At 37.6% G+C, this 26793-nt stretch overlaps 2 protein-coding genes across 2 annotated transcripts; one reads left to right on the top strand and one right to left on the bottom strand.

The window, feature by feature from the left end:
• The first annotated feature begins 742 nt into the window (after window positions 1-742).
• On the top strand, window positions 743-14623 carry LOC103702220. Its single transcript, XM_039124353.1, has 9 exons — window positions 743-989; window positions 1072-1134; window positions 1220-1275; window positions 4951-5044; window positions 5232-5292; window positions 8763-8844; window positions 12460-12515; window positions 13948-14011; window positions 14221-14623. Exons 1-9 carry the CDS (start codon window positions 858-860, stop codon window positions 14279-14281), a joined length of 669 nt encoding a protein of 222 aa, XP_038980281.1. The 5' UTR covers window positions 743-857; the 3' UTR covers window positions 14282-14623.
• A 4930-nt stretch (window positions 14624-19553) lies between these two features.
• LOC103702122 (superoxide dismutase [Mn], mitochondrial) lies at window positions 19554-26097 on the bottom strand. Its single transcript, XM_008784420.4, has 6 exons — window positions 25678-26097; window positions 24950-24996; window positions 24715-24840; window positions 24540-24596; window positions 22376-22453; window positions 19554-19919 (listed from the first exon to the last, which is right to left on the bottom strand). Exons 1-6 carry the CDS (start codon window positions 26009-26011, stop codon window positions 19827-19829), a joined length of 735 nt encoding a protein of 244 aa, XP_008782642.2. The 5' UTR covers window positions 26012-26097; the 3' UTR covers window positions 19554-19826.
• Between the last annotated feature and the right edge of the window lie 696 nt (window positions 26098-26793).

A 26793-nucleotide genomic window follows, 5' to 3' on the forward strand; every position in this document is an offset into this window, starting at 1 on the left:
CACACAAATTCCATTATTGCGTCATACTTGTCCTATACAATACATCAATTTCTTTATGTCAGATGGTATAGCCTTTTTCTGATTGCCACAATTGGGCTTTATAATATTGCTTGTGCATACATTCACATACAATCTATTACCACCCATATCAAGGATTATAGTGTTGTGTTAAACAAGTAATGAAAAAGAAATGGTAAAGTCGGGATGGATTGGAATTAAGTTTTAGATTTTTTTGTTTCCATTAAAATAAAAATAAGATGAAGGAACGATGGAGCCTGTAAGTTTGCATCCAAAGAAGAAATTCACTTTTCTTCCCACCAATTGTTCATTGGATCGCTGCACAAATCTCAAAGTGCTCGGAAATAATCCTCCCTTGCCTTCCATAGCATCGGTGATAAGCGCACAAAGATTCCGAGGCGGGGGCATTCGAGGACGACGTTAGGGGGCAATCTGGAAAGAGATGGCTGCGGCGCAGGGCAAACGTGTTGAGCCGTACCGGGATGCTTCAGTGTCTCTTTTGTCGTCCTCGGGGAAGGGACTTTCAACTTTCCCAACCGCCATCACGTCACGTGACAATTACTCGTGTCCTTTTTGACGCCCCTTTTGACTTCAACGCAGCGGGCTTGTGGTCGGTGCGTAGCTTCGCCCCAGTAAATTAGGACACGTGTATCAGCGCACAATAGCACACGCCCATGCTTTAGGTGCGTGCTAAATGATCCTGTGAGCGGGTACACTGTGTTCGTATTCTCACTGGCGGTGACCGTAACTCGCATTATCTCGCCGAGTTTGGGGACTCGTTTTCGCTCTCACCGATTCCTGCTTTTCCTCCCCCCAAAGCTCGGGTCCGAGTCTCGGGCATGGCCGGCGATCAAAGAGCTTTTCCAGTTCGTTGCTTCTTCTTCTTCTGGATATCGTCTCTGCTCTCGATCTCGCTCGCTTACAGGCCGGGGGACATCGTGCCAATGAGCAAGGCGGGCCAGTACCACGGGGTAAAAACTCGAACTGAAACCCTCGTTTTATCAGGATCCGTTCTTGATCCACTTCGATCTGATGTACTTTGGGAAATCTCAGTCAAGAACTGTCTGGAACGATGTTATTGGCCGCCACTGCCCTATTTTTGCTGTTAATCGGGAGGTAAGATCTTTGGTTTTGTTCTAGGGTTTTCCTCCCTCATGATTTGTTCTTTATTTGTTTGTTTTTCTTTTGATTTTGTGCACAGGTGTTGATTCCGATACCAAAACCTACTGGTTTCACTGGTGCCGATCCTTACAAGATGTAAGTCTAATTGAATTTTCGTGTTTTTCTTAATTTATCTAACATGTCATTTGAATATGCTTCTCTTTAGTCAATTTACGGTATCTGTGCAAGAATTGATGGCTGTATAATTTATTTTATATGATTTGTTGAACTTAACGTAGTGCATATTAAGCATGAAAGAGATAACAGCTTCTGAGTAGGATTGAATTGGAAACAAGCACGTGAATGTGTTATTAATTCCATATAAGCCCTCTTCCTGCTATGCTCGGACCATTCAGGTTCGAGCGCTTTCCGTTTTGTGATTGCAATTTTAATTTTACTCCCGAGCCACTAGGAATCTTCCCGTTGGTATGCAAGAAGGTATATTTGTCCATTTTTGTTCAGGCGGGATGGATTTGGGATCCTGGGTGGTTTTCCTTGAAAAGAAATCGACTTCTTGTACACAAGCTATGAAATAAAGTTATCCTTTTTACTGAATTTATCCAAAGATGAAAAATAAAGGAACTTAGATGTAAAGTATTTCTAAATTCTGAATAATTGGAAACTTTTGTCTCCCTGCTAAACGTATCAATGCAAACATCAAGAGTATAATGTTTATAAACACATTGGGCTACCACATTTCTTAGGTAAGGAAAAACATTTAACAGTCTTCTAGTTTAAGAAGGGCCAAATGAATATGGGCAACAAACGAATATGTTCTCAAGACATATATCTTTTTGACTTAAATCTTCTTTTCCTTATAGTATGCTTTCGTTTACTCGTGCCGTATTATAGAACATGGTGTCCTTGGTATAGATAGATTCACACTTTGCCTAGTCACATCCCAAAATGAGATGTGGCAATAGATTATTGCATTAAATTTATACAATGATGCCATATTATTGCCATTTCATGAATAAATAGAAATGTGTAGATTTCACAGTCTAAAGCCTGCAAAGCATGCTGTTTTGTGTGAATGAGTGAACCTCTTAGACTATATTGCAACTCAACCCCTTGCCTAATGCCCTTGAATATTTCAAGAGTATGTCCTAAATTCCTCACTGTTCTTTTTACAGTATCCCAGTACAATCACGGCAGGGATGATAGTAATTGGCAAATTCATTTAGTGCTTCTAAAAACCACCCATGACTTGGCTAATTATCATTAGCCATAGATGCTACTGATTGGATCTCCAATGAGAGTGAATTAGACTAGCAGTTATGGTGATGAAATATGCAGATTTCTACTCTAATTCCTTCAAAATCATGATTCTAATACTAGTATTCTTACTAATTTTTTAGCATATGATTGCTTATGCTTTTTATGTTTGTTATAGAATAGTTTAATACTGCCAACACCATATAACTTCTTATCTTCAACCTCAAATGAATCTCTAGCTTTCCTACAATTGTTTTTCTTACTTCAGCTCAACCAATTGTTGCCTATTTACCTAAGTGCATAGAGCAACATGAATATGTTTTTCCAGTTGAGAAATAGTTCCGATTAGCTTCTTTGTGTATGCTTTCCTTCGTTTATAGCTAGCAGTCTGGTTTACTTGTTGGTTTAGAATGGGATCTACTTGGAAATACTGTCTCATATGTTGCATAATTTTGTATCCATAAGCTTAGGATGATTCATCTTTTAAAGGTATGGAATTATGTGTCATCAATTGCATTCTGCAAATGCATTTAGCAACTTCCTTTGATCCATGGATGGTGGATGGTGTAAGGTTTGTTGATGACAGTAATTAATGGATTTGATTGGACAAGATTATCCCATTAAATTCTTCTGGCATTCTTTCAGGTATTTCAAATACCTGTTAGTGCCATTATTTATCATATATTTCATTATTATCCTTTCCAGTTCCAAGCTTATAACAGAAGAATATAAGGCAATTACTACCCTTTTTATCTGTGTGACAAGCTTTAGTGATCTATCTCCCTCCATGCTACAAGATTTGCATCCATGCTGCAACAATACCCCTTTATTATCAATCAAAGCAGTCTAAAGCAGCTGTGCTTTCTATAATGGCTCGCTCATCTGCTGGGAGCCTTGGCACCAAGTGAACTTTACCTTCAAGGTCAATTATCAGCTTGCCACATTCCTTTTGCCCATGATTGTTGTCTCCACAATGCTCATCATGAACACATGCTTTGCAATGTCTTCTTCCTGGTTTTCCCTTCTGTAAGCACCGAGTTATTGGTGAGAATCTGATGCTAAAATGGTGAAAATGGGGGGCTCAAGTGGTGGGTGGTGAGCTAGAGGGTCATCTTGTGCTCCGCTGAAGCTTACATCATGTGAGATCTCTATGTTATTGAAGCACACTGTAACAGAAATGAAGTAATTGACATTACTCAATAAATCAAATCTTTGACCCACTAGAGCTAACATCATGTGAGATTTCTATGTTACTAAATCACATTATAACAAAAGTAATTGACATTACTTACTGAATCAAGTCTTTGACTAGATTGTAAGAGAAAAGTAATGACTAATTGATAAAGTTTTTCAATTATGTTAGTGACACAAAATAAATGAAGCTTTGTGAAATGGCATATGGTAATTTAAATTTTAAGAAAAAATCTAATTGGATCAATAGTGGAAGGATTAAATGATGCCTCCGTATATGTTGTTGCAAGAAGGTCAGCATAATTAAATCCAGCTAATACTCTGTGTGACTTAGATTGATCTATAACTATTGGTTGGCCATAGATCCCAAATTAAAGACCAACCTCCAATCCATATTTGCCGGTATTCCAATTTATTTATGGAAAAAGCTAGAGATTATTCGCTAGTGATTACTGCTCTAAACACCAAGGGATGTGGAAGTCAGTGATTAGCTGAGTGCATATTGGGCTTGATTGACACCAACAAACCCACCATGGTTGGCACCAATCCCTGACTGCCACATTCTGGGTGAAATGAGTGGTGATCATTAGTGAGTGATGGGTGACAATACTCTTTATATATTCTTTCATTTTTCAACGTCTTGTGTGCAATAGGTATACACATGCATGCGTACACACACACACACACATAGGTAGAGATGGTTACGCTAAATTGAATCTACACTCAAATCTAGTCAAGTTTAGATTGGATGATGTGCGTCCACATTGATGATCCGAACCGTTAAATATGATCTACTACCTCTAAGTTGCTTACACACCAAAAATCATGTAATTGGAGGCCCCTAGCCTATGTTTCGAATCATTAAAAAGTGAGATAGTTTAAATAACATGGAACAACACGTTTTTTTTATATTATTTGATGCTAGGCTAGGGATCTTCAAATCACATGATTTTTGGTGTGTAAGCAGTTTTGAGGTAGTAAACCACATCAAATGGCTCGAATCATCGATATGGGGCCTTCATCGTCCAATCGAGATTTGACCGAATCTAAGTGGAGATCCACTGAAGTGTGGCCGGGTCTCTCTCTCTCTCTCTCTCTCTCTCTCTCTATATATATATATATATATATATCTTTTTCTTTGCTTTCTTTTGTATTAGTGTGTTTCACAATGTGCTACTATTTTTCAGTCATTTTTTTGTACTTTTGATGAGGAACACACGTTGCCTTTCATGAATTATTGGTTTGGTATCCTTTTTTCCCCCTTCCTCCAAGGGAAGAAGCTAGCGTACATGTATTTACTTATCATTCTTAGTGAAATGTTGGAGTTTTGCTTCATCTTTTTGGATGTACTCGATCAATGTGCAGATCATTTCAAGTTGGTCATGAGAAATTTCATGTTCCATGGCTTTTTGTTATAAACCGCAAAAGCTCTGAAGTTCCAATGATTGATTTCCATTTGGTAAGTGTACAACTTGTATTAAGCATTTGTTTTATATAGCTATAATTGTTGACTATCCTTCATATTTTTTCCCCATTTTTCCTACTTAAATATTTCCATTTTGGTTTCAAAGTCAATACAGACAGCGGATCTTGAATTATTTTATATGGGATGAAAGGAGTAACTTTTGCAATTTGATGTACTACAGAGGTACTCTGGGAATGATTTGCATGGCGTCACAGCTAAAATTGTAGATATGCCTCATCATTGTATGCAACACCATCTCCTCTTATTTTTCTCGTCATTTCCTGCTTGCAACATTTGGGATTATGGACCTTCTAATGCTTATTTTCTTAATAAGTTTGAAAGAGTACTGTGGTTCAGACAAGACTGAGTACTTATTATATGTCCTTGTAATTTCTCATAATTGTTGGCTTAAAGAATAAACATGTATTATTATCAAGGTTTATAAACAAGATGGCTAACCTGCTTCTCACATGAGAGGGAGATAGATGATCAAATAGTTCCTTTACAGCTTACCAAAAAAGAATTCCTTTACAGGAAATTGTTCATACACAAAATTGTATAAATACAATCTTCATATCTTGACCTAACAATTTGGTGTTGGTGTTGTGAATCCTTCTTTGCCAATTGTCAATTGCTAGACTATTCTACCTAAGGTGTTCAATTCCGAATCTTGTGCTCAGTTCCACAACAACACTTCTATATAACTTATGCAAAATACATAGCAATGTCCGATACCAAGAACCATATTAGTATATTGTTGGTATGGTACGGTATGCAGCCCGTATTGCGATAGGCTTGGACCGACATGGACTTGTTCGACTCATATATTGAACTAAACCTCAGTACTATACTGGAATCTTGCCATTATGGTATGGTACAGTTGGTGTAGGGAGGTATGGTCGATACAACAGGCCTTGATATATACTCTTTGCTAGGAATGTTTTATCAAAATAAACCTTCAGTTTTATGAACATTGACAATCTTATCGATTCCCCCTTTTTCGAAATCATTATGCCATGCATTTGAAAAAAGTATAATACTTAAATGTGTAGATCTGGATTATGTAATTATATATTATTCTTGTACATAAGCTTCTTAGGCGTTTCCTTGTAATGATTTGGAGAAAGGGGGCAAATCAATATTGCTATTTACGGTGTCGGTACATAGTGTTTGTCCTTAACCTCTTAATTGTCTTTGTGATCCATACTTGTAGTTTATTTATAACTATTGCAGATACCTTGAGAATGTAGGGATAGTGAAGAATAGTTGAATAGGGTACTCATCTTCCTATTTATATTGTTGCTTTTAACATTAGGATACATTTGATATATAATGATGATACATAGAATATGTTTGCATATTATCTTAATCTTTGTAAATACTAACATTTCAGGAATTGAATATCATATTTCAGTTGCTTTTGTCATTATAGCACTGCCCTCCTCATGTCAAACTCATAGTTGATGTATTGCAAATGCCAAGAGTTTGTTGGTTGAGTTCGTTAGTTAGGGCTTAGGCCAAACTGTGAGCATGCAAATTAATACGTAACATTCACTTGGCATGCTTTCGGAGCGGCATGCATAGTCAAGCTCTAGTAGGTTAACTGGACAATTGGAAATGTATTCATGTTGGGTTTTATGATATAGACATAGAATAGAAAAGGAGTTTAAGCTAAGCAAGCAACAGTTGATCATGAAAGCACAGCATAATAACATATAAGGTTACTAACAAGAAGACATGCTGATGCACCTCTGGATACAGAGGCAAAGTTAGGGTTATGCAAATAGAAATTGTGAAGAAAAAAATTTCTATCCAAGATTTTCTATCTCGGTGCCGGACCTTGTACCGGTATCATTCTATTACAGTGTCGGTATATAGTATGGTACGAGATAGTGAGATATATTGAGTGTCGGTACGGTACGAGACTGCATACCAGTTTGGTACCGGTACGGTACCGACCGGTATGACAAACCTTAGATCTATCAATATCTCTTAATAATTTCAATGGTCAACAACCATTAAAAGCCATTTCTTTTTATTATAAATTATCATTAGGATAAAAGGAAAGAAATTTAAGATTCGTTATATTAGATTGTTGATGTGTTATAACATTCAGTAGTGGTAGTTACAAGAAAAATGTAAGAGCTTATCACAATGACCTAATGTTGTATATATCTTTAGAGGAAAAAAGAGGAACAAAGGGGGGAAAAACCTAACACTGCATCGCATTGCTGTTTAGATGGAGAGCGAGAGAGAGAGATATTGTCATATCATTAATCTAAAAAGTGGACAGGGAACTCATGTTAGAAGAAGAAGAAGAAGAGAGAGAGTATGAGAGACTGTAATAGAAGACAGGAAACCTAAGTAACTACAAAAGTTTGGTGAGAGAAAAACAGCCAAAGATTTAATAAGAATACTTGTTTCCTAATCTACTTAGGATATAGATGGCAAACTAGAGGTACAAAGTTACTATGGGAGTACCCCATGCTGATCTAAATCTATACACTATCACACGAATGATCCACTATCCATTCTCTCTCTTTTATAAATAGAATTCACAGGCTGATAGATTATATATATATATATATATATATATATATATATATATATTATGGGTCGTGAACCAGATTGGGAGGGATGGAGGGGCCTTATGCTCGCTTTTGTTGGGTTCTGGTGGAAGAGGGGTGCATAGCTCCCCACGGCCACCCCTAGCTTCATCTCTATTTGGGTACCTAGTATGGTCTATGTCTAGAAGAAGCATGCTAGTGTACCAAAAGAAAAGGATGTGATTGCTAGAGAGAAGATGGATTTGTAACACTGACACTATTTAGTATCAAAGTGGCTGATGAACCATCAGAAAATGCATGTATGTAGCGTCATGATACAGATGTCACCGTATATTAGGAAGTCATGTTAGAATACCAATAATGAAGATTGAGAAACATGAAAGCCGCAAAAGTGATTAGTTTGGGTTAGTTTCTGGCTGAAGATTTACACGTCATGTTTCTGCTCACCAACCTGGTTGATAAGGTAGTTGATTCTGTTATGAAATTGTTGTACTTCTTATGACTTTTTGTAAAGGATTTTGGATCTTGGAGTCATGTCTTTAGAGTGACTATGGCACTTCTTAATGGTTTTGTGAAGGATTTTGGATCTTCAAGTATTGTCTTTGGGCATTGTGGTGAGGATTTCGTTAGATAGGTGTTTTGGGAGAAGATTTTGATATTGGACATTGAAGGATTATCCATTCTCAAGGCCTTTGTGTGAGAAAAAATTAAGCAAGATAATCAACACAAGAAGATTTGTGCAACATAACACGCATTCTTTTACAAGTCTTTTGCCAAACACATTTAGACACAGTTGACACCTCAATATAATGGACTCATTCTTCTACTTAAGATCTTCTTCCTTAAATTTTAAGTGTTGATGATTGAGCTCATTCAATTATTGTTCATTAGATTGTTGTTTACATGTGTCTAGCTTGAGAAACAAAGGTTAATTCTGTTTAGTATTGTGAATGTTTTACCACATTCAAAAGATAAATAATATATTTTCTTTGATATTCTAATTATTTCGGCTAAACCCTTTGAAGACTAAAATATGTTTCTTAAAAAGGTGTTTATAATTTATGTTTCTTAGATAGGTGATTATAATTTATGTTAATTTTGCTAAGGTTGCCTTTAGTATTTGAATTCCTTGTTGCTCTGATCAGATGTTGAGGTTCACCAAGACATACGCAAGAACTTTTGGGATCCAAATCATTGGCCGAAGCATGTACTTGTGAGATATACGTGGTTAGTATGATGAGCTCGTCATTGGAGATTTATCATAATTATGCTGTTTGCAGTGGTCAATATAACTATTGACATAAAATCTCAAAATATTTTTAATTGAGGTCATTGCAGAGTTAGTTTGATGTCAGTAGATGTGTCAGTGAGTTGGTCTAATATTAAAACTGTTTATATATGTGATTCACTGTGCTTTATCTCTTTTCTTTCATTAATCAGTTTGTATATGAATTATACTACGTGGAGCTTATACAAGTTCCATCCTTGCTCGCCATTGTTTAGTTACACTTAAGGTGTGAATCTGTCATAATTGTTATATATTTGCCTCGAATTTTCAAATACTAGTTACTCATGCCATCTCTTTCACCGAAAACTGTATTAATTTCAGAGATGGAAGATTTTTTGTCTGATTTTGAACTCAAAGATAAGCAGACTATCTGTAACCTCAGTTGTTTGACAGATTTCAGAAATATCATTATATGCAGAACTCTGGTGTGCCCTCAAACTTGTTCCAGTGTTGTTACTGACTGCCTCAAATCTGAAATAAACAATTGTCCAATTGGAATAATCTTGTTGAAGTTTGACCGGTAGTATTCCTTTTGAAGCTTCAGTTGAGGGCAATCCATTGACACAAGTTATTGTTCACAACTGGAATCTGCCAAATTGATTCATTTGATTTGGTAGTCTATCTACTCTCAGTTGACCAGAAGTTACATCTTAAGGATTGTGCCATTACCTTGGCAAGATTATATGCCTTCATTTGAAAAGATCCATTGCCTCAAAATGGTTGTGAAGATTGATCATTTTCTTTGCTCTTTCCCTGCTTCCCCATAGTCGGAGGTTGTTCAATTTTAGTTTTAACCTCCATCCCCAAACTTTGATGCGGTTTAGTAGTTGCTTTAATGATATATTGGTCGGTCCAGTTTAGCTTTAAATTTGGTTTTGGTTGTTTATACCATCTAATGCTGACAATTATGATGCATTCAGATTCAAGTCGATCTTTTAGTTAAAAAGGATCTGTTTGCACTGTATTCATGCACTTTTTCTCCCTCTTGTTTGTTCTTTATATTTTGAAAAGTCTTAAATTTTTTCACTAGAGTTTACTTTAACATTCAAACAGAAATTTTTTTTTTGCATGAATAATTGATATTTATAGCCCATAATATTGAACAATTCTTGCTAATCAGGTTTAGGCCTTTTTTGCTGGTTGTCATCATTCTCATGCATGTGGGGCTGCTTTTAGGCATTTACTTGCTTAATAATTTCTGCCTTATATGTCAAATCCTACATTTTTCGGGCTAATGGTGAAATTTTTGGTCTTTTTGCAAATTCAAATTATTTTTTATTTGATTTTTCTATATCATTTACCCATCTCTAGTTGGCTTCTATCTTTTATAATGAAACAGAAATCCAACTTCCTGACACATAGTTTCTCTTACAAGTCCCTGTCTTATGTTCTCTCTAGTGCCTTGCCTTGGCTAGGTTTTGGTAGGATGTTGGGATCATTTTGATTTACTCAATATACATATAAGGTTTGCCGTACCGGTTGGTACCATACCATACCGGGCATGCCATACAGGTATAGGGTTATCTTATCGTACCGACACTCAGTATTCCAAATTTTACCATACCGTACCACGTACCGATAGTGTAATAGAATGATACTGGTATAGAATCCGGTATCGAGACGATGAACATTTATGTATAGTTCATGTTTTATTTCTCAAATAGGTTTTTGCATGCTTTTGTTTTTTGTCCTTTTTCTCTATTTAGGTGTTTCATACTCGTTTCTTGATACCGGTAGTTTGTTGTTCACTTGCCTCTGATGTTTCTTATATTACTCCCTTGAGACACATCTAAACAAGGATCATTTGCTGATCCAGTTGGTGGATGCTAGAAATTTTTATTTGTTCTAGGATCTCTGTGTATTAGATTCTTTTCGCTTAATTTTCCTGTTCTATTTTGCCTTGGTGGACTGGTGAATCTTTTTTCTGTTCCCTTTAATCTGCCTCTTGAGTGGATATATGGGTTCTCTTTGTTGAATGTATTTTCTTCATGATCGGTCATTGTTGTAATTTTAATATTTAAGGGACTTAACTGCAATGGATTCCTCTTACCTGACTCAAGAGTTATGTAAGCACTAGAGCATTGCAATTTATTTACATACCTCCATTCAATCTTCAATATCCTACAATTTTACATTCTTTCTCTATTGCTTTGAGAATAGCATAACGTTAACACCAGCCAGTTTGTTTCTTAGACAATTATCTCTAGTTCTTTATCTCTACAACTGATGTATCATCTTTAGATAATTGCACCTAATCATATTTACCGTTTTCATTGTTTATGGCTTATATAGGTGACCTGCCTCCTATTTGTATTGCATGCTTGCATGTCCATGGTGTCATTTGTTTTACTGCTCAATCTTGGCCCGTTGCTGGCTGTCTTGCTATCTTTGTTAGCTTGTACTCCAATGCTTCCTATGTCAGACATTAATGTTTCACCTGGTTGTCAGCAGCCAGCACTAGTACAATAGTACCCATGGCAAAATTTCATGACTACCGTGCAAATGCCTTTATTTTTGTTCTGAAGTTTTTGTGGTTAAAAAAGTCTTCTCCTGTGCCACTCCCTGTCCCAACACTCTTGGGGACTATTCTTTTAAAAAAATCTTGCTTTTATTGAGCCTCTGAATTCTTATGACCAATGTCTTGAAGAGCGGATGATGGGCACCTAGGTGGTTTCATACCTGATAGCAAATAGTGGTTTCATAGTGGATTCTATGAACTCAAGGTGAGCTGTTAAAATATTTCCATATTTTTTATTTACTAAAGTATCAAAAATCAATATTTTACATCAACTTAATGCAAAAAATAATAATAATAAAAAATCAAGGACAAAGCTTTACAAGATCATCCACCTAACACTATAGCCCCTGCATCATGCCAATATCCATATAATTCAAAAGTCCATATTCTAATGATATAATATCATGAATAACCAAACATAATCAAATCAGTCATAAGATTAAAAAGTCAACAATAACATAACATCAATGATAAAATAAAGTTGTCCATGGTGGTGCACTGGCTGTATCTTTTTTTTCTAGGGGGAAAGGGACACCTTTTTCTCCTATCTTTCTCCTCCTAGTCCTCGACCATGCCCTTGTTCTTTCCATTCAGCTAGAGCACAAAAGTAGACTGGTCTTGTTTTAAACAAACCACCGGACTGGCTGATTTAATGTATAATTGCTGGACTGATCCATCTGGAAATGGGTCAAACCTGCTATGGAATAAAGTGCTCACCTTGAACCTGTGGCAGTGATGCTATATACTGAAGCACCATATGGTGCTGCAGTGAAGTGTAGCATCATGGTTTGGGGCTGGAACCGCTATAGTGGCTGTAGGGGCCATGCTTTAAAATAATGCTCATGACCCTGCATTTAGATTTTATTGTATAATATTGCTATTGCACAGCTGCTTTGTGCACCGACCTAAGTGTTTGTGAAATCCAGTAGGTTATATTCAAATTCCAAAGTATGGCTTGTATGCAATCTCTGGAAATGCACCTGTAGGTAGAATTATCTGGACATTGATTGATATCAAGGTACACATTTGATGACAGGGAGGAGCGGTCAGAGATCGATGTTTCAGGGGGATTTTATGTAATGTTAGGATCAGGTAATATGTATTCTAATGTTTTCTCATTTTACCTCCTAGCGGGTGATTTTCTATGTTGCAATCATAATATGTGCACATATGTATACTGTATCTATATTATGTGTATGTGTACACATCTGTATACTTATATATGGGGGAGAAGGTTTTTTTGGTGGGGGGAGGGTAGTTCTTACCAATAGGATTGAAGCCTTATCCTATCAGTGCAAAATCAATGAGGAAAGATCAAAGTTGAAACATGATTTACATCATGTAAAATGCTTAGAGACCAAAAACAATTGTTTTATTGTTTCTGTGCATCAAGTGGCCTCCAAAATAAGCAAATTCAATGGCATGCTACATCATTTTGGTTTAGTTTATGCTTTAGAAACATTCAAATTTTAGGTGATCTGGTTTGCATATGTATGTAAGATGTGTGGATCGTGATCAAGGTTGTGGATTTAGAAGTTATATGGCATGCTATATACCCTCCATTTCATCGGTACCCTTCATTAGTTTTTCCACCTGAAACATGGGTAAAAGACTCCCAGAACATATAATTTTTGCAGTCATGAGGACCTTGACTTAGAATGCCGATCACTGATTTTGCACAGAATACATATATATATTCATTCACACATATGCATGCATGTATGTTTTTTGACCACTTGATGCATAGGCCAGGGGTCTCCAAATCATACAATTTTTGGTGTGCAAGCAGTTTAGAGGTAGTATATATATGGTTGATTATATCAAATATCTCGGACTATCGATGTTGGACCCCCATTCTCTAATCATGACCCGACTTAATCTGAGTGAAGATCCACTTGACTAGATCCATCCTATTCAAAGCATGCTATGTTGGTGCAGATTTTTTGCAAAATCCAGCTTTCATCTAAGATTTAACTACACCTGCACAGTTTAGACTTCTACCTATACAGTGTCCATATCTGTTTATAAAAATCAATTGTAAAACTAAATGCGTGTTGCAGAAGGCAATTCATAGATGTGGAGCAATTGTCTCAAATTATAAAGCACATCAGCTTCGTTGTTCATTCAATGTACAATCCAGATTATGAGGTCAAATAGTTGGGTGACTTGGGTCATGTTAGGTTCGTTCAAAGATATGTCTGTTATTGTTTGGAGAAGTTGACCAAATGCTTTGGTCCCCTTCAGCAAACAATTGATTTCTGTAAAAAAAATCTCAATGCATATAAATATTTTGCCTTTCCTACAACATCTACATTCTGCTAAGTGCTAAGTGTTGACCAACATATTCATCAGTAACGATAATTTTAGAGGGAGTGGGAAAACATGGCAGGGTGAATCATGAACTATTCATCAGTATTGGTAAATTCATAGGAAGAATTTGGATGTATTTCATTATATCATATGAAATGTGGCTATTTGTGTGCTAACCATTTTTGTTTCGATTTCTGTGTGAATTTTGAAGCAGGTCTTGTACTTTCCTTTATTCTTGCAATTTATGTCTTGCAGTCATCTCAAGACAAGCTTGCAAGGTATTGATTTTTCCTGTTATCTGTTATGAGTTCATGTTGTTTTAGCTAATGAGGTAGACAGGTTCTCCTTGTACATCTTTGGAGAGCTATGGTTGAATTTCATTGATGCTGCACTTTAACTGCAAATTGCCGGGGCTTGCTGATATTAACTAGAATTCTTCTATTCCAGCAAAAGTATATATATTCTAAAACAGTAAACTTTTTTCCAGGTTTGTGAGGGAGACTGTTGCAGAAAGCAGTATCCCTGGAGGAGTGGCAAAGGTTGAATAATCTTCTGTTTTTGAGAAAAACTGAGGAGGCTGAACAATATTTTCTTAATGAATCCTTCTGATTGTCGAATGCCTGGAATCACGTTGCAGAACTTAAAAGAGGACTGGACTATCAGAATGGTAATACAGCCATTGTCAAAAAACGCCATGATCGCCTTTATTATAGTAAAATTTTTGAAAGATCAACCATGTATAAAACAGAAGATTTTTCTGAGCAACAATGTGATTTGTACCCTAGGTCAATAGAAATGCTAAGTTGCTAACGAAGTCGAATGCCTGGAATCACATTGCAGAACTTAAAAGCGGACTGGACAATTAGAAAAGCGATACAGCCTTTGTCAAACTACGCCATGATCACCTCTATTTTAGTGATAATTTTGTAAGGTTAACCATGTATCAGACAAGATTTTCTGAAGAAAATTTTGTACCATTAGTGAATACCAATGCCAAGTTGCTCACATAGTTTCAAGCATGCAGCTTGGAAGGTCAAAGACTTTTTCTGATTTTCATTTCATCAGCCAATTAGGTTCTCACTTTAAAGAAACACGATCAAGGGAAGAACAGTTAGATAAAACGTATTGAAGAGAAGATATTGCTTACATGACCAAGCTGAAGTACTATTTTAGCTGAGGATTAATTTGTGTGCAAGTTGGCCTCCTTTCCAAATAAGTATGATTGTGAGGCTGCAACTTTTGTGCGATATTCTAAAGTTAGTTTTATTTTGAATTAGAGTATAAATTGGTCCCAAATTCGGCGTGGTACTCGTTTGGTGCTTTATTAATGGTCCGGTCGATGTAAATCATGCGAATCACTGAGTCGCACTGATTTCTTTGCGCCATGCAGTACTCGAATCGTACAGAGCAACCATTGTGAGATAATTTATGGGGCATTTTTTGCCCATTGCCATCATGATGATGGCTTACGAAGCAAGTCCCATCTTCGTTTGTTTCACTTGGATACCGCAATTATTTGCCGGCTTCATCCTATGATCCTCTTATCTTTCCTCCCCGAACCCTACCGCCTCTCCCTCTCTTCCCCCATGTCCTAACCGTAGAACCGGGACGGCACCCCGGCGAGAGCCCGACCTTAACTGGCTCCAACGAGGTGGAGCGGGGCGTCGAGTACGAGACAGGTGACTTCTTTCGCCGCGAGAGCGCCCTTCAGCCGCGATCTCGGCGTCCTCGCCGCCGCCCTCCACCGGTGGGCCCTCGGCCGCGGCATCCGCGTCCTCGATGCCATTTGCGGTTGGGGTGTCCGCACCCTCTCCTACCTCTCCAGGCGGCGCCCCTTCGTGTGGGCCAACGACGCCTTCGATGGCTGCCGGGGCCTCATCCTTTCCAACCTCTCCGGAGAGGTTAGGGTTTCGCCGGAAGGGGAGTGGAGGTGGGTGGTCATGCATTGGAATGCGAGTAAGGAGCTGGTGGAGTGTTATCTCCAATGGAACTTCTTTGATTTGGTGGACATCGACTCGCTTGGGAGCGAATCGTTGTTCATGAGGTTGGCCATTGCTGCAGTCAAGGTCGGAGGGTGGTTGTACATCACGTCGACCACGAATCATCAGTAAGTGCAGAACGATTTGATAGATGTAAAGTACTTATGGAGTTGGATTTTGGTAGATACTGTCTGAAGTTGTGTGTGATTTTGTCAAAATGGGTGCTACTTGTGAGTTTTCTTTTTGAATTTATGCTTGTTTTCATGAGTTTGTAGTCTTCCAATTCATTCCATTGGTTATTATGTTTGATTATGTCAGATGTCATGTTCTTTGCTAAAGTTTTGGGTAATACGTGATTATGGCTACAATAATATTCAGTTGATCTGGGCATTGCCTTGAAACAGATATTAAACCTTTGAACGGGTAAAAACATTTTAGGAGCAAAAGAAGTTAGATGATTAATCGGGGGGTGTCGCATGCTATGGTTGACTTTGCTGAAAATGGAAAAAGTTTGGATTCATTGTAGCATGATGAGAGGATACTTTATGTACCATACAGATTGATGCGGTGAATGTTATTCTCCTTTTATCATCCGATACTTTTAATTTGATACATTGATTGGCTTCTAGTGAAGATTATATGATTTGAGTATTGAAATTAGATGATTTATTTGGCATGTACAGGCTTTCGCCAATAGAGAAAGGTGAACTTGGAAGCAAATATCAAAAAAAATGAGTACATAAATAATAGATAAGTCATCACCAATCAAGAGAGCGGAAGTTACTTAGAGAAGATGGAAATGGATATTTTGTAAGAGAACTAGAAGATAAGAAAGTGGAGAGAGAGATTTTGAAATGAATTGTAGTTTAGTTTTCAGCTCATAAATTAAGACTTTGAAACAACACAGAAAGTCGAGTCGTAATGATGAATTTCCATAATCCAACCTACAGCCAAACTTAAGATAAGTGTCTAAATTCATATTAAGGCTTTTAAAGAGATTAGTCATCAAAACTACTCTAGGAAGGACTTCAACGAATATACGAAAAAGTTGGACTTCACATTTTTTGTAGTCTTTTGCTAGTTGGGTTGATAACTTTATGACATGGAACATGGAACATTATCCAATTTGAGCCAATCCTAGTGCGCATTGAAAGCCCAAAGTTGTTAACTTCGTTGACAAAAAAAATGACAAAAGGTATTTTCTCTGAATAAAAGAAAAGGTATGATCATATGTCGGTATGCCCACAACTTTTCTGATATGTTTCATTCATGGCATCCTGGCTAAAACTAAAACCATCTTCCATTTGTCTGCAAATCATTTACAGTTCCTTTTTTCCCCGGCAGTGTAGGATTGTTTGTCTACCATCTCTTTGTATGCTCTACAGTCTGCTAGTTTGTTGTATAACTGATGGTCCCCTATATTTGGTTCTTTTCTATCTCCCATTGTTTTTGTAACCTTCTCTTCTTTTCTAGTTCCTTGGCTTCATATGGAGGATTTGTTCACTTGATGCCATATTCGAATGAGATTGGTTTACAAATGCTTACAGATGCTGCTTATTGAGAAGAAGCTGCTTTAGGCTTTCATTTATTGCCGCTTTTCTTATGCTATTCATATCATGGACCCATATTCAAAGTAGTGCTAGAAGTGGCTCGCAGGAAGCTCCATGAGAACAGGTGAGGCTTCTTACATGACTTTTCTTTAACCCTGAATTCTGCAATTCTTCAAAGTAACATTATATCATATTGCCTTTTTCTTTGCAGCCAGTATAGTTTCATAAGGTACTGCAATCAGCGCTAGGGGTACATTTCCTGAAAACCAAGCAACAAATTGAAGTCTTAAGTGATTGGGAATCGAAACGTAATTTGAGATCATGAATGATAAAGTATGTCGATATGTTACAAAAAATGATCATATTTCATTCTTGTATTTTTGGCAAATTTCTACTCTAGTTCATCTTCGATGTCTTTATAAAATTAATGTTTCATGGGTGATGCGGCAAACAAAAGCAACACATTTTGGCAGCATTACAAACTCTCCTCTCTCTCTCTCTATCTATCTATCTATCTCTATCTTGTCCTCAGCCTCGGGCGAAAAAGAAGTGAAAATAGAAAAAAGAAAAAATTAATGCATTCACCTCAGATAGGACCAAACCCGCAAAGTGATATGTGGGGTCCACTTGGCCCTGCCTGCAGCTGTTCCAGAAATGGGTGTGTTAAGTATACTTCATTTGTATAAATCGAAACAACTAAAGTTATGTGATGTCTTTATTTTTGAGTTAATTAGACATTCTTGAAAATCAGTTAGATGAGATTTACATAACTTGAAATTAATTTAATGATCTTATCAGATGAAATTGTCAGATATGAATGGTAAGTTTTGGAAAGAGCTGTATTCTTGACTGTCCTCCTGTGTTAGTAAACTATGTTGAGAGTTTCCTATGATGCATGTCTATATGCTTTCTTTTTATCAATTGGTCTGTATTTCTAAGAATTACAATATTGTCATGTGGCTTGCGGGCTTTTCAGTTTCAGAAAGGTGATAATGTTTCACCAGGTTGCCTCTTGACTGATTGTTGCTTGTTTTTCTTCACCAGGTTTCCAGTACTGCTGCTTTCTCTTGCCCCCTCTGGAGTGGCCCGCTTCATGAGGCTGCTTGTTTAACGGAAATGTTAAAATTAGCTGGAGAGTGGGGATGAGTGTATACTAAACAGAAAGACGTTCATTTAGAGAAACTTGTAAATCAAATGATCGGCGAAAGTGATCCTCAACTCCCTCCTGGATGGATCAAACTTGATGAAGTCATTCACAATGCTATATCCTTCAATTTCCCTTTTCTGGATGTAGATTTCTTCTACAAAATGTACATTTTTTTTTTGTTGTTGTTGACGCCCTGACTCTTCAATATCTTCAACATAGATCTCTCTCCTTATTTACAGATTGCTATCCAAGCAAAAAATAAATTCTTCTCAGTAACCTGATCAGTATTTTACAGAAGGTACTTCTTTTCTTTTTGTTTGATTGCGTGCCATGTAGGCTTGACGAACTCTCACTTAGGGATATATTGTTGGAGACAATTTTTTTCAAGACACATGATTTGCTACATGCATCACACACCAGCCTTGCTCTACTATGGTTATGTTCTTACAGTTTCAGGCATGTCCTAGGCTGACTCTTTTTACTACATTGTAACATCCTTGCTGTCCCAAGGTCTGGAATGAGCTCATTGGAATGCCTCATTGTTAAATGAGTATGAAGCTACACCCTGGATTCTGGACCAATCAGGTTGGACAGAACATCGGGGGAGCAAAATAGTATGGTATCAGCTGCAGCAATGGGGATCGGTTGGAAAAGAGACCAGGAGGAAAACCCATGGGACCCCATACGGTAATGGCTAAAGTGGGCGTAATTTATGCAGAGGAATTTACAAGTGTACAAGTCTAATGACAGCAGAATACGCTTTCTGATTAATGTGCGACAGTCCTATAATCCTGAAAGGACGATATCATAGTGCAGATCCGACACAGGTAACTACATGTATTGAAAATTGTAGGACTACCAACTGTTATGCTGCTGCAGGGGAGGCGGGGTTCCGCTGCCATGCTTTTCTTACAGAAAACCAAGCACCAGGTCCCATCCTTAGAACTCTCAGGCAAGACAAACTTACATGTAGAAAGTTATCAGCTGCCCGTATCACTGATTGTTCTCTGTCATCCTTGCCGTTGGGACACCAGATCCTGTCCTCTCAACTCACATGCAAGACAGACTTCTAACCTTGCAGATGCATGTAGAAAAGAATCAACGGTCCATATCACTGATTGTTATCTTGTGATGCATGCGACGGTTTCACGCAAGGCAGTCTTATTACTAACAGAGATGAGCTGCCAACTTATACACATGACCTGAATAGCTGTGCCAGAGACTAGAAACAGTCAGAGCGTGTTGAAGGTCAGGGGCGTTTAACGCAGACAATGCTGCTTTCATACAAGGGATACAACGTAAACAAGCTTCTATGACAGGAAAGGCCCATCTTATTCGATACAGGAGTCTTCTCATGGTAAAACACAAAAGGAGAACGACACATGAAAGCTCATGTTACAGAACAAAGAGCACACATTTAGGCAATCTCTTTCTCATAGACTTCACTAGCATATTTCCAGTTCATGATCTTCCATATGTTCTTCAGATACTCTGGTCTTGCATTTTTGTACTGCACCGAATGAAAAGATAAGCAGAGTAAGGAGCATGCTGGCACTAACTTTTAAGATTTATCAAAATATTGCCAAGAAAAAAATAAGATGCGATTAAGTTGTTAATAAGCATACCAAAAGCTCATGACAACAAATTCCAGACATAGATCATGCATGTGCATAGCATTCCATCAAGGCAAAGATATGAACCCGGTCAACAAGCAAATGCATATGACAATCAAAGGAATCCCTGAGGATGCTGTAGCCCTTTTCCGCCCATACCAAGGTTTAACGTTGTCCCCAGTTTCAGCCCCGCCCCCCAAAAAATGAATACAAACAGCATGAGTTCTAGCCAGCTTCGGAGATTCCAGTCAGCACAAGCATATAGGAATTTCACAAGGCTGGATACAAATCATACTAATTGTTCATGAATGTTGGGTTTCATGGTAAATTAATGTTTTAAGTTTACACAACCAAGATCAATAAACCTTGATTAGATCAAATTAGAGTCACAAAATAATCAACACATAGAAAATAGGATTATATTTGAGGTTTGCTAGACCCACTCACTTGTAGGCGAGAGAAGTTGATGCACGTGCATAGGAGGCCATACAACCTTCAAAATTTGCTTTAAGTTTTTTGACTACCCAAACCTGTTAACGATGCCCAGCTAAACATTTTCCTCGATGATGAAAAGAGTTCTAGCAAATGGATGGCGAATATCTCACCCTGGCCACTGGCTGACACATGCTTACAATTAATATAATACAAGCAAAAGGCATGCGCGATGCACATGAGAAAAAAAATAAAACTCAAGAGAAAAACCAAAAGAGAGAAAGGGAGAGGGAGTTACCAAATCCACATTCTCTCTTTGGAATTTACTGTGCTAATGGATTAAGAAATTTATACTCTCTCCTCTTACATTAGAGACATAAATAGATACTTTGCAACTCTATAGCATTCTCTCGATCTTTTTTTAGCTTCCTTTTTTTTTGCTGCTTTTTTTTTTTTTTTTTTGGGAGAGGGGGGGGGGGGGGGGGTGTGGGCAACTAAAGCAGAAACTATGAAAGCTACCAATATCAACACTCATTTGGCTTGACCAAAACTACAATAGAATTTTCTAAACATTGACCAAAACATATCACTGCATGTACAATGAGATCCATTGGAAAATCATGAACAAGAACAAAGTGCAACGTCTGTACATACAACTGCCTCAGCGTAAGTAAGAAGGATCAAAAGAACTGCCAAAATGCTTGACAAGTTATTGGACTCACAGCAATACATTCTTGATCCCTTCATAGCATGTCGAAGAAAGAGTTGTAAAAAAAGCTAGAATACTTCTCAACTTACAACCATATATTGCCTTGTTTCTTCATGACACTCTTGCACTATGTTAGCATACCTTACACTAGTTGACGACTCATAAAAATCAACCTCTTAACAATCAAAATTTTTTGGACAAGCCAAGTCAGCACCACAGTGAAATAACTAGAACTTTTTAATATTAACTTGGTAAGGCTACAAAATCTGCTCTATTCTTGCCTAAGACCTTGTAGTTTTGCTTACCATACTGCAATTCGATGGGAAAAGGCTTGCATGCTGATGATGAGGTTCTTGTTGCTTTTACACATACAGCATGGGTTGACATGGGCACAAGCTTATTAGCAATCTCATTATAGCCCTCTCACCAGAGAGGAAGAAAAAGTGGAATGCTACTCTTCCTCCTATTCACTCTCTGACTTGCAATATTGGAAGGTCATGTGGTATATTTTTCACCATTCACCTCTAATGGTGAAACATTGAGGTAATGGGTCAATTTTAGTCAGTCACATACAGCATAAGACAAATCCAAGGCAAAAATCTCGACTCATACCCAACCTATTCTGTTAAAGGGATTAGATCAGATTAATGATGAGGCACATTCTATGAGCAACCCAACTTTTAAACTATTTTCACTCAAGTCCGATCAAGTCTTCCAGTTGGATGCAGCTTCAAGCCCCACAGGTAACTCAGTTTGAGGATCCTGATTATTTTTAGGAATCTGGACTGCAAGTTTAATGGTTCCATTCTAACCAAGACTACATCAGGAGCAGGACTATAAACTTGACTTGCTACAGTAAATTATATTCCATTATTGCAATTTTGAACAAATGTGCATTCAAGATACTAGCTTGATAAGCTAGTTCTTTGTTAAAACAATAAGGTCCATCCAATATCTAAGTTCTACACCCATTTCCTCCCACCAACTATTAGTTATTAGAGCCAATTGTATTCCTGTGACAAAATCATTTTTCAACTCCTCCTAGGCTTCTTTGTCTTCTTTTTTTCTTTTTTTCCTGAAAGTTATCCAGTTCATGACATAGTTATGAGTGTGCACACTTGCACATGCACTCACCACCATACACATATTCATGAAAAAAAATCAAACACTAATTCCATTTATAACCAAAAATTCAAAAGGTGCATTATTTACCTGAAGGTAGTATGCATGTTCCCACACATCTATACCAAGCAAAGGAACCAAATTTGCACCTTTAGTGACTAGTGGATCCTGTGCAAAGCATTAGTTAGCCACCATTTGTTGCATATGGTGATGAAATAATATAATATGAATAATATAATATGAATAAACTAGATAGAAAAGAAGGTCAAGTGACTGTAAGCTTATGACAGATGCAAGAGTTCCAACAAATATGCATACTAGTGCATGCTAAAGATAATTTTTTCAATGGAACGAACATTTCATATGAACAAGGAATTACAACGTAAATGACATGGTGATTCCAGATATATAATACCTATAACTGAACGAAAAGGTTTAACTAGTCATGACAACTACAGACATGCAGCAACAGTCCAATCAAAGAAGCTATTAATTTTGGGATCTCAATGAGAATAACCAGATAACCAAAAACTTATCTCACATGAATTTTGAATTAGAATAGGAAAAATGTAACCCATCCTTGGTAGCAAATCAGAAATTAAAGTGGCATTCTTTTAATAAAAATTATTTATATGCCGGAGAGAACTTTTTCTCCAAGAAAAAGGGAAAAATGTCAGATAGAATTGCTTATATGTATCACCCTTGGGATAACCAAGTCCCCAGAATATTTTGCCCAAATTGGTGGCCCAGGAGCCTCAAGCTCACTCTGTTCTCATGAACTGCATGTTTGTGTGCATTTCTGTGTTCACGCGTGTGGTGGTGAGGCATGGGGTGGTCCCAACATCCACCCAGGTGATGTTAAATGGCAAATACTTCATTTGCATTATTCTTTCTGCAATACTTATAGCATAAAAATTATCAATGCACTCATCATTTGATGGGAATTTTGTTATTCTTCATATCTTCTTATTTTTCAAATTATATGAAATTCAATTTCAATGATGAATTATTCATCTGATTTTTAAAAACTATACAGAATGTGAAAAAATACAGCATAACCATTGGCTCCCAATGCTTTGACAAACTCTCACATAACCACTGATGATTACTCCTAGGTAGGATTCTCAACCTCCACCCTCCAAAAACATATGGGTTCATCCAATAGGATTTCTCCAGCTCATTCATTTTTTTTTCTTTTGTACATTTGATCACGGTAACAACATTAGTCCATCTGTTATTTAATCACAGAATCCAAGATTCAGAACAAAGAAATGAGCCTTGCAATCTACATATCATTATGCAAATGTCATCGGTCAACAAATCACAAACTGACCAAATAAATGAATGACTATGACCAATTAAGGAATAGAAGACAAAATTCCATTTTCTAATTTTCAGCATAAAATGTTCATGATGTTGATACAATACATTTGACATCAATCAATCAATCATGAACAGTTGCATCTTGTTCATCGTGACGTGTGACAAGATCATGCAGGTATTCTTATTTATTCATCTACCTCGACAGCAGTTTGAAACATTTATAAGTGCATGTATTCATGCTCCAATGAATTGTGTTCCACCGATCATGGAAACCTATTAGTTTATCAGCTTCTTCTGTTCAACATTATTCTCACAAATTTCTAACTAATTTCAGCACTCTCACCTTCTTTATTTTGGTGGTTTACAAAATTCTCTGCATGAAATTTGCTTTCCCTAAAACCAACTAGCTACATAGGTTTCATGGCAAGCTCTTCTCTTGCCTAAATTTACCTTGGCTAGGAATTTGGCACCAATTGTAGAGGGTCAAAACGAAGCTGACAATGGGAAGTAAAACCTGTTCGGTCTGTTGAGCATGTTCAACTTTGAATAATGCACAGCAGCCAGCCCATAGCCAAAGGCTTAACACAAAAGGTCAAAATGATGGAATACTGTCGAGTATGGGCGAAGTATTTGCAGAAAATGAAAAACATGAATATGACACAATATATCCATTCTATGCATTTTCGTTAGGGATCTATATCAGAGCATCCTTTGTCTTTCATCTCTACTAATTCTCATTGTAACAATCATCTCAGGCTACTCCCTTTTTGGCTTATATTTAGAGAACACTTTCCTCTAATCACTGTAAAACAAATTTAGCAGTACATGTAAAGCTCCATGGTCATAATAAACAATAAACCAATAAACTCCAGACTGCAGTTAATTTCAGTTCAGACAAATCAAATGAGTTAATAAACACTACAAAGTTTACCTGATTTGCAGTTGTTTCAACTTTGAGCTTTTTCATCTCCTTATCCAGAGCAAGCCACTAACAAGAGATCAGACAAAGTAAAGAAACGATAAGGCATCCAGTATGCCCCAAAAGGTAGACCCAGTATGTCAATTAAGTAAAACAAGTAATACTCTAACGGGCTAGAGAAGCTCACCACCCATCCAGATCCCTGTAAAGCTGCACCTTCTGCATTCATCTTTTGCACCAAAGCGTCCAATGAACCAAAGTCCGTATCAATGGCCCAACCAAGTGTGCTATGAGGAGGCTCACCACCACCCTCCTGTAGGATATTTTTGTAAGAACAGAAACAAGATCACAGAGACCAAAGACAAGATGATCCAATAAATGAGAAAACTGCAGAACTGGTGGATGGTGGAGAAAACACATACATTAAGAGGCTTGAGATTTTTCCAGAAGATTGAATGGTTGATATGGCCTGCAAAGTATAAATTTGTTGAAATAGCTCGGGCTAGGACATATCAGAAGTCTGCATCTTTCTAATTTTCAGTAACATGACACTGAAAGGTGCTCAAAGTGTGAATCTTAGAGGAGATATCCAACATATTAAAAGGTAAGAAAGCAAACCACTTTAATTGGTAACTTCCGGAAAAAAAAATAAACGTCTAGTAGTATCTGCTAGAGCTTATTAACTCACCCCTGCTGTGTAGCACATACATCTTGAAGTATAATAATAGAAATCATGACATTGCTTCAAAATGCAAAAGCAATATGGTGAAACTGACTGTGATACAACTAGAGATTCATCTTAAGAGACCAGCTTATCTTCTATTGCATATGCGCTCGAGACGTTGAAAGCATTCATTAGAATAGTATAACTAATCTAGTTAAAAAAGAAAAGTAACTGAATTATTTTATTAAAAAAAAGCAGATAAAAGCTCAAATTGAGGAAGAATCCCAAATCAGCTTATAAAATTGAGAAACGAATGCTAAATCTATAACGCAATCAAGCGAATCGGAGCTGGAAACCCTCGAAAACTGAATCAAGAAACCCTGAAACCCGATCAAACGATCCAAAGATTTCGCATTTCACCCAAATTCTAATCCGAAAAACAACAAATTAACAGAAAATGATGAAAAATAATGGAAGATCACGGACCTCCACCATTGAATTTGATGGCACTCTGGAGGTGGGCGACCTTGGAGGAGTCCCCCTTGGCCATGGCCTCCTCGAGCTGCTCGAGGGCCTTGTTGAAGTTGGTGATGTACGTCTGGTGGTGCTTCTGGTGGTGGAGCTTCATGATCTCGCCGCTGATGGCGGGTTCGAGGGCGCCGTAGTCGTAAGGGAGGTCCGGCAGCGAGAAGGTCACCAGGCCCCGGGCGTGGCGGAGCCCCGACCCCGTCCTCGGCGCGGAGGCGCCGGCGGCGGCGCGGGGACCAAGCACTAGCCCTAGGGTTAAGGTTTTCTTGCCGGCGATGGCACGGAGAGCCATGGAGACAGAGGGTAATGGAAGAAGAGAGCAGGTGTTCGGAGGCGGAAGATGGGAGATGGGAGGCGGCCGCCGAGGTATTTTATAGCGCCGAGTAGCAGTGGATTCAACGGTTAGCCCGAATTCGGATGAAAAATTACGGCACTGCCACTATAGGCAGTTTTAGCTATTCTAGGTGCGGGTCGGCAATTGAAACGTCTCCTAGGAGCTTTCTCAAACTCAATTCCACAAAATATAATTTCTCAAGATCGTATTGAATTTGTGATCAAAAATACTAATTTCAGACTGATCATAATAGAGGGGAGCCGACCCTATCATATCTCAGTTCTTGAGAAGGGATTACTTTTATGTGCATGTTAAATTGAGAACTAAGCGTATTAATTTGGAGAGTGACTTGGCAACTCAGATGGATTTAAGAATATGTGAGAATAGGGGATGAGCATCTGCTACTACAGAACATTAGAGATCCCTTGAAGAATTGTGTGGTTGCCTATTTTGCTCATGCTTATCGGAAAGCGAACAGTGCAGTTGATTGAATTATCTTGTTTGTCGTATACTACTTCGGCAGGTAGATTTATGAGAGCTACGAATCTACTCTACCTCTTTTTTGTTATTTTATTTTTCTAATTTTTTTAGATATATCCATACCAAAAAAGGTATGATATATTCGTCTCAACCCAAAAATAACCGTGGTGCAGCTAGAGTGTTTGTATGTTTGAGTCCATTATTTCAACAGCCTTATTTGAGGACGAATATGACTGCTCTTGCACTTGAATGAGAATCTC

Source organism: Phoenix dactylifera, chromosome 3 (genome assembly GCF_009389715.1).
Source record: "Phoenix dactylifera cultivar Barhee BC4 chromosome 3, palm_55x_up_171113_PBpolish2nd_filt_p, whole genome shotgun sequence".
Lineage (NCBI taxonomy): Eukaryota > Viridiplantae > Streptophyta > Magnoliopsida > Arecales > Arecaceae > Phoenix > Phoenix dactylifera.